The sequence below is a fragment of the Sinocyclocheilus rhinocerous genome, unplaced genomic scaffold (assembly GCF_001515625.1).
Source record: "Sinocyclocheilus rhinocerous isolate Xijiao unplaced genomic scaffold, SAMN03320098_v1.1 scaffold247, whole genome shotgun sequence".
NCBI classification, from domain to species: domain Eukaryota; kingdom Metazoa; phylum Chordata; class Actinopteri; order Cypriniformes; family Cyprinidae; genus Sinocyclocheilus; species Sinocyclocheilus rhinocerous.
The window spans coordinates 562,655-571,594 of NW_015662919.1; the positions used below are offsets into that span (position 1 = coordinate 562,655).

The 8,940-nt window shown below is 34.0% G+C and overlaps 1 protein-coding gene across 3 annotated transcripts in view; it reads right to left on the bottom strand.

Annotated features, from left to right (window-relative positions):
- LOC107728322 (geranylgeranyl pyrophosphate synthase) overlaps positions 1-8,940 on the bottom strand; it is a 37,175-nt gene that overhangs the window by 25,432 nt on the left and 2,803 nt on the right. Inside the window, exon 2 of one of the 3 annotated variants that reach the window (XM_016538450.1) lies at positions 4,587-4,681. In XM_016538450.1, the coding sequence (XP_016393936.1) occupies positions 4,587-4,659 (73 nt within the window). In that variant the 5' untranslated portion in view covers positions 4,660-4,681. Of the gene's footprint in view, positions 1-4,586; positions 4,965-8,940 lie in introns of those variants that run through there. The other 2 variants (XM_016538449.1, XM_016538448.1) reach the window with 2 other exon arrangements.

Sequence of the window (8,940 nt, forward strand, 5' to 3'; positions counted from 1 at the left end):
CTGGTGGGGACTTAAACCTGAATACACACAGACTCATGGGGACTCGTGTCACGGTGGGGACCTAAATTGAGGTCCCCATGGGTAAACAAGCTAATAAATCACACAATGAAGTTTTTTGAAAATCTAAAAATGCAGAAAGTTTCCTGTGAGGGGTAGGTTTAGGTGTAGGGTTGGTGTAGGACAACAGAATATACGGTCGGTACAGTAGAAAAACCATTACGCCTATGGAGAGTACCCACAAGGATAGCTGACCAGACGTGTGTGTGTGTGTGTGTGTGTGTGTGTGTGTGTGTGTGAAATAGTATATCAGTCTTGCGAGTAAACAAAAAAAATTGACTAGCCAATGGCGATTATATTGCCAAGGTGTGCGTAGAGGGTTGAAATATAAAACTCTAAATAAATTCTTAAGTTATTATTAAAACAGGGTTATTATGGTTAAAACCAAGTAAATAAAAAACATTAAAACATAAAAAAAAAATCTCATTTTATTTGTTAATTTCAGCTATTTTGAAGTGCTAAAATAACTGACTAAATAAATGAAAACTAATAAATAAAAGTGAATAAACTATTTATACATTGAAAAAAATAAATGACAAACACGACAAACTAAAATTAAAGTGAAAACAGAAAATAAAAAAATAAAATCTGCAGTATCTTATTTAAGGAGTTTTTATTAAAACATTTAAAGTTAAATAAAACCATAAAAACGGTTTTAATTACTTGAAATAAACGTTAATTGAGAATATGAAAAAAAAAAACTTAAACATTTTATTTGAGCTATTTTGAAGTGTTATAATTTAAAAAAAAGAGAAAACTATACATTTAAAAATAATAATTAAATAAAATATTAAACATGACAAAACAAATTTACTAACACTAAAATTAAAGTGAAAACGGAAAATACACAAATAAAATCTAATTCAAAATATTAACAAAAACTAATAGTATATCAATGATACTAAAATAACACTGGACAGTAAAGGACAACAATATATTTTACTGAAAAATTACATTAACATGAATTCACAAAAAGACTTGGAAATATAGCTACATTATAGTAACGTATCATACTAGATATTGGGCTACTTCTAAAGATACAAGCGAGTCAAATGTCTAAAAAAGCACACATAAGCCATGAGGAACAAAACATCCCATCACAAATAGTCCTTAAACATCAAACGTGACTTTTACAGAATCTAATATTTGTCTAATTCACTAATTCCTGTCAGCTTACAAGATGCTTCATGAAGCGACAGCAGGAGCAGCTAATAATAGACACACGATCTTGTCCTTTATTGTGCATTGTGCTGACTGCAGACTTCCTGTATGACTGCTGCTGAGCTCCTGTGACTTATAGCACGATGATGCTTCTGCCACAAAATGACAAGTTGACATGAAATGTCAAGCAGTGACAGCAGCATCCTGCTGAGCTCCATATAAATCACTGTTTATAGGGCTGTAACAATATATCCTGTCACTATACATCACAATACAAAAATGCAACAATATGTATCGTGGACAGTTTACTCAAAATGAATGTTTAGACAGATTTAATTTGGCATCATATTTGGTAATCACACAAAATGCGGTGAACCCAAAAGGTCACTCATTTGAGCTTCCATGTTAATGATTACTAATAAATGGAAAAATAACATGCATTATTTAATAAAATATAATATTAAATTAATAAAATATATATTGTTATATATATATATATATATATATTTACAAATATATAAAATTATTTATATAATATCTATAAATTTACAAATGTTTATAAAATACAATATTGGATCATGGTGCATAAAATATGGTAAACCCAAGAATGTCACACATTTGAGATTCCATGTTAATTATTATAGCGGAAGCTAGAGATTACGTTTTATAAAGTTTAAAATATGGATATTTTCTCGATTCGCTTCAGGAGGCCTTTATTCACCCCCCGGAGCCGTGTGAGGCACTTTTTATGATGGATGGATGCGCTTTATTGGACTTCTTTTGGACTATTGAAAAATAACACCCATTCACTGCCATTATAAAGCTTGGAAGAGCCAGGACATTTTTTAATATAACTCCGATTGGATTCGTCTGAAAGAAGAAAGTCATATACACCTAGAATGGCTTGAGGGTAGGGCTGTCGATTCGTCAATTTTATTCCATTTTTCATTAGGTTACGTACGTGCATCTCGCAGCGGCTCTGTTCACAGTAAATGCTGTTCCACAGGAACTGTTATCATTTACATGTGTAGAGCGTCTCAAACTCCATCTCTGCATGTTGTTGTGAGTTTGGGTTTATTATAACGTTCATCTGGGAACGCAACGTGCGCCATTTCATCAGATTTGTAAGGTAAATCATTTATAAATCTACGCAAACACAGGAGAATACGTCATTATCTCACGGTTTCTAAATAAAAGCTTTTTGTTGTTTTGTTGTCCACATATTCATTAAATTACAGTGGCTATAGCATTTCTGTTGTAAAGAAATGGCCAGATATTAAAGATTAAGTGGACATTTGAATTAAATGATGCTTGGTCAATATTAAACAAGTATTAGTATTAGTGTAAAAATAATCATCAGGCTGTTGGCACTCCCTCTGCAGGCCTTTGTTGTAATGCGTACTGTACGTTAGCTCTATTGTTTATAATACATTATGTATTTTAACAGTTTTGTTCAATAAAACCATATGATTTCTTGCTTTTGATACTTTTTGAACTAATTATTATTGCCTCATTGCTATTATATATGTATTTTAAGTAATTTGAAAGGCTATTGTTCACTTACATCTATTTTTATTACCACAAAAAAATAAATTATAATTATAGGGCACTATGAACTCAGTTTTATTTCCAAATTCAGTTTTTTTTCCATTTTCATTTAATGGTTAAATTCAGTTTTATTAATCAAAAACCATGTCTAATTACTTGAGTTTTACAGTTTTATCTTTACCAAATTCTGTTTTCCATTATTTTCTGGATTCCATTTTAATGGTTCCATTAAATTTTAATAATCAGAAGCATCTCCAATTAATTGATTTTTTTTTTTCTTCCAGAAATACTGCACATTTACATTTTTCTCCTAAATAAATTCTGGTAAATAATATTTCCGGTAAATACTCATTTAAAAAGTGTTTTTTTGATTATAATTTTATTATTAGTAGACCAGAACCCGTGGATATGTTGTCATTCTTACACTATAATACTGAACTTTGATTTCAGTGGTTTGGAATGTGAGATGGACACTTGCTTCTTACACTCTGTTGCACTTTACTTTTGCTTTAAAAAAAGGATTTCATAGAAATTTGGATTTCATTTAGTTTAATAAAATATAGTTTAATAAAATATTCTTACGTAAAATAGTAGATTTTTTGGCGGGAAATTAATCGTTTAGATTAATCGACAAATTAGTCGATAGATTAATCGAAATAAAAATAGTCGTTAGTGGCAGCCCTACTTGAGGGCGAGTAAATCATGGGCTAATTTTCATTTTTGAGTGAAGTATTTAAATTATTTTAGAATTAAATTTGAATAAAAATAATGCCTTTAAATTATTCCAGCTTAGAGCAGGTCAAAAGAAAGTCATGCAAAATGTGGAAGTATTTCACTATTTCAGCAAACGTCATTTGTTTAATTTAGGACTGCTGCATAATTCTGTACTAAATTACCAGTGCAGTGATCAAGACTCATTTCATTATAAAATCCCACTGAAATCCCCTTCATCTCCATAAAGTGATTTTCCTACAGCGATGCTGTTCTTAAAATATCCTTTAACCTACATTTTAGACAAGACCAAGCCAGACTATTAATATCCAAGACATTCAGCAACATTAAAGCAAACATTCACTCAATGTGTTCCAAACTCATACAAATGACTGACTACTCTAGATACAATACAGTAAAGTAACAATATTTGAAGAATATTTACATAGATCTTTTTTTTATATAATGACAGTTCATGGTGACCACAGCTATAATATTCTGTCTGAATAGACCATAACAAAATTTATACTACATTTGCACTACATGCCAAAAAAACTACTAAAATTGAAGCCATTACTCACTGATAATCTTATTCTTCGCATATTCAAAATGGCTTGAATTTTGTCTCAAACTTCACTCAATGTGTTCCAAACCCATACAAATGACTGACTACTCTAGATACAATACAGTAAAGTAACAATATTTGAAGAATATTTACATAGATCTTTTTTTTATATAATGACAGTTCATGGTGACCACAGCTATAATATTCTGTCTGAATAGACCATAACAAAATTTATACTACATTTGCACTACATGCCAAAAAAACTACTAAAATTGAAGCCATTACTCACTGATAATCTTATTCTTCGCATATTCAAAATGGCTTGAATTTTGTCTCAAACTATCAAACAACAACCTAAAATTCAGTCTATTTCCATTCCTAAGTCAGTTTTTCCTCGTGTTCCACAGAAGAAAGTCACCGCTTCTGAATGCCATGATGGTGAGTAAATGAATTTGTATTTTGTGTGATTTATTCCTTCAGCACCACTGTACTGTACATACATGCAGCCAAAAATAAATGCGTAATGCCCTACAGATGCTCTCACCTGGCAGCTGTAACAAGTACTTGTACGGTTCCAGAAGAATCCTTTCAGAAGTTGCTCTTTCGTCTCCGTCCATCCCTCCGTTTCTACAAAGAAACCTGCTGAGAGAGAAAACGAGAGCGAGAGTAAAAACACAAGACTCCACAGAAGGTGACAGCTCAGTATTTTCTCTTATATCTAAACGCTCGGCGCACTCGTGCTGCAGCGGCATCTAACAGCCAATTATTCCTGGCCGAGTTGACATTAATTTGATTTGCTTTACTTCCTGGTAAACTGCTAACATTATGCATGCGGTGTCAGGCGCTTTGGGGTTTTCCCACAGTAAGCAGGGCTTCATTTGTTCCAGAACAAACCTATTTTAGTAGATCTCAATTTAACTTACTCTTGAAAGAAATTTATGATGTTTCATGAAATGTACAAGTATCTACAAAATGTGATATCCCTATTTAAATACACTACTGGGGTCAGTAAGATTGTTTAAAATACTCTTCTGCTGCTCACCAAGGCTGCATTTATTTTCTCAAAAATACAGTAAAAATTCTCAAATATTATTAGAATTTTAAATGGCTGATTTCTATGAGAATATCTGTTAAAATGTCATTTATTCCTGTGATCAAAGCTGAATTTTCAGCATCATTACTGTTTGGAATTATAAATATGAGCGTAGTTCGTCTATTAATATAATGCAAATGTATTTATTTTTTTGTTACTCAGACGCAGGCAGTGCGCTGCATGAGACAAAAAAGTAATATAGCCAAAACCACCGCATAGCCGCTCTACATGCATCTACTGTACATGCATGTTGATTTTATCAGACGATGCCGTGATTATAAATAAATGTCGTGTTTCGTCACTATTTAGAGTGGAATTTTTCTACAATATTCACTCATCATGACAGTAAAATAGGGCATTCTAAGTCAATATACTGCAGTATTTCCTCTCAATCAGTAGAAAATGTGGTTTACACCCGGTCATGCATGGAAAAAATAAAAAATAAATACCGTCATATACCGTGAAACCGGTATAATTTTGAAAAATACAGTGATATTAATTTTTGGTCATACTGCCCACCACTAGTCTTCAGTGTCACATGATCTTCAGAAATCATTCTAATATGCTGATTTGCTGCTTGAGAAACATTTCTGATTATTATCAATGTTGAACACGGTTGTGCTGCCCGATTTTTTTGTGGAAACTGAGATACATTTTATTTTTCAGGATTCTTTGAATGGAAAATTCAAAAGAACAGCATTTATTTGAAACAGAAATCTTTTGTAAAAGTATTACATTTCTTTAAAAAACAAACTTTTGAATTGTAGTGTACACACACATTTACATAACAGGTCAAAATGTTAAATTCATGTGAATCTAAGGCATTAAAGCTTAAATGCATGAAATTATTTGTTTATTCTGAATATTATGACTAAAATATAACTATTAATTGAATATTGGCGTTTTATTGCTGTTGCTGCCATTATATAAAAGCAATACAAATCAAGTGGCTTATTGCTTTATTAATGACTCATTGTTTTGAATGAATAATCCTAACTAGTGTTGGGCGATATGCTCATTTTTCATATCGTCTTATCGTCAGCCTGTGAGATCACCGATACACGATATTATCGTGCTAATTTATTTATTTATTTACCTAGTCTCATTGCCGGAAAGTGAACCAACTCCAATATATGGCTAAAAGCAGCCTAATGTTTTTAATATGACTGAATTTGTATTTAACATGATAATTTTATAGAAACATTGTAAGTTACAAATTATAATGCTTACAGTTCAAAAAGCAGCTACAGAAAACGAGCAAAGAACGTTACATTAAAGAACATAACTGAGTCTAGCGCAAGTATTATGCAATTTTAAAAACACTCCCGTCATAATCAGTGAAGCCATCTACACTGCATGATGAATAAATCTCTTACCCCTTATTTACACTGCACTTGTCTGCGGCGCGTTACAGCTCCGACACGGCCACCGGAGCTAGTCTATTTTTGACGGATAATAATAATAATCGTCTTGCTATCGTCATAGGCATCAGCAACAGGCGATATCTCTGACTATCGTCAATACACGATACTATCGTCTATTGGCACAACCCTAATCCTAACCCTATATGGTGACCAGATAAAATGTTGCTATTTAAACCATCAGGTGTTTAATTGTCTTGCCTATTTAATCGCTGTATGACTAAAGGACAACCAAAACCAGCACTTGAATTAGTTGGATTATTTATAAGTGATTTTCATCACTACAATTCACCAAACTGAGCAGAACATCAGATCTAGTGATGTAACTAAGTAAATGTAACTGGGTCATTTCATTCAGTGAGTTATATCTCAGCAGCTGAAGTGACGGTTAAACAGTAGATGCAAGCTTAAGCATCAATAGGAACAATTTATTACAGCATGTCGCTGTCATGGAAGCGCACCGCTAGACTCAAACAATTTCATGGACACAACAGCATCCCATCACTCAAACAGACACGGCCTCTTCTGGGCCTTTTAAGGAGAAGGGTACGTCTGCGTCCCACACCCCTCCAAGTTACGCCTACTACTACAAGTAGAGAAACAAGCGTGGATGTTATTGACTAAAACAATCTTCAAGTAAATTATCTTATGTTTTATATATGAAATGTTTGTAAGGCTATTTGTATTACTTTCAAATTACGAAATTTACGAAGTGTAAAGTAACAGCTAGTAGTAAAACATAAAATAAATAATGTAATCAAATTGATACAGACCTATGGCAATCATAGCTAAAAACCTACCCCTAACCCTACCCCTTACATAAAATTAAAATTTACTGTCGAGTTTCATAATTAATATACTTTTTAGAAACTGAAGCAAATACACAGGATGACTTGCGGTGTCTGGTGAGCTGCTATGTAATTCAATCTGTATGCCTCATCACTAGGTGGCGATAGTGAAGCTTAAAAAGTGATGAAAGTGAAGTAGAAGAAGAGCGGTAGTGACGACATCAGCGATTCCCTAATTGGCTGTTTCGTTGTAGGGGGTGTAAAGTAGGGCTCAACCGATTATCGGCACAGATATTAAGCATTTTTATGGTTATCGGTATCGGTCATTTTCAAAACCAATTTGCCGATAAAATCATTTAAAAGCATTTAAAGATTCTTTTTGTCAGAGCCCTTGTTATTCTTAATTTTGATATTAATTAAAATTTTTACACCAGACATATATCGGTTCAAAATATCGGTTATCTGTCCACTTGATCTGTAATAATCGGTAACGGCTCTGAAAAACACATATCGGTTGACCCCTAGTGTAAAGTGTAGTGGTAGGCGTAACTTGGAGGGGCGTGGTTTGTACTACTGCAGGACGCAATCGGATACACTTGTGCTGTGTCCGAAATCGCATACTTCCCTACTATATAGTATGTGAAAAACAGTATGTAAGGCGAGTAGTAGCCTATGTCCGAATTCATAGTATTCGGAAAACAGTAGGCGAGAAGTAGCCGGATGACCTACTACTTCTGGCGTGATTCTGAAGTGCGCATTGGATGGACACTTTACTGTCCCATGAGGCCATGGGAGAGAATTTATGAATGGAAATGAAGCGACACAACGGACACTGGTGGGTCACATGACAGTAGCAACATTTCCAAATTGATGGGGTTTGCCAATATATCGGCAGCAAGCAGCTATCGGCAAATATCCATGCCGATAGTTTTTCCGTGTTGCGTTCGTTGCTGGAGCGGCTGATAAGTTCCGCTGTCATGATACAGCACACAAGCAGCCTCTAGAGGCGGAATCACTGACATCTCGTGCTGTTTGTTTTGACATGTGAAGATGCGAGCTGCACAGAGCGGGACACTTCTGATGCGCATTTAAAACATCAACAACGAAACCATACATAATATACAGTATACTACAGTACATGTTTTCATATCATTATAAAGTCATAAATATGTTAACTAGATGCTGCATTACAACCCTCTACATTGCGAGTAAATCACTCGCATATGCGACTAAATCTTCACTCTGGCGACTAAAGGATGTCTAACATTAGCCAATGGCTAATAAATTCTCAGATTTTACTCGCCAGTGTGTGAGTTGGAGGCTAAGTATAAGTTTAGCACAGATATATTTTCACTCACAGAACACTCTGTCTGAGCGCTGCAGAGTTTCTCTCTCAGTCAAGCGATCTGTGCTATTTTTCAGTTCATCTAAATGGATGCGCAGCGCACCTGTATTTAACGTACCGTAAATTCTAGTGTGAAGGCGCACACCTTGCCGTCACTTTGTCTCACACACACACAGAGAGAGAGAGGGAGAGAATTGACGCGCTACGTAAACGATATTCTTTGTTGTATTTTCTTGTCAAAATAACAGCGT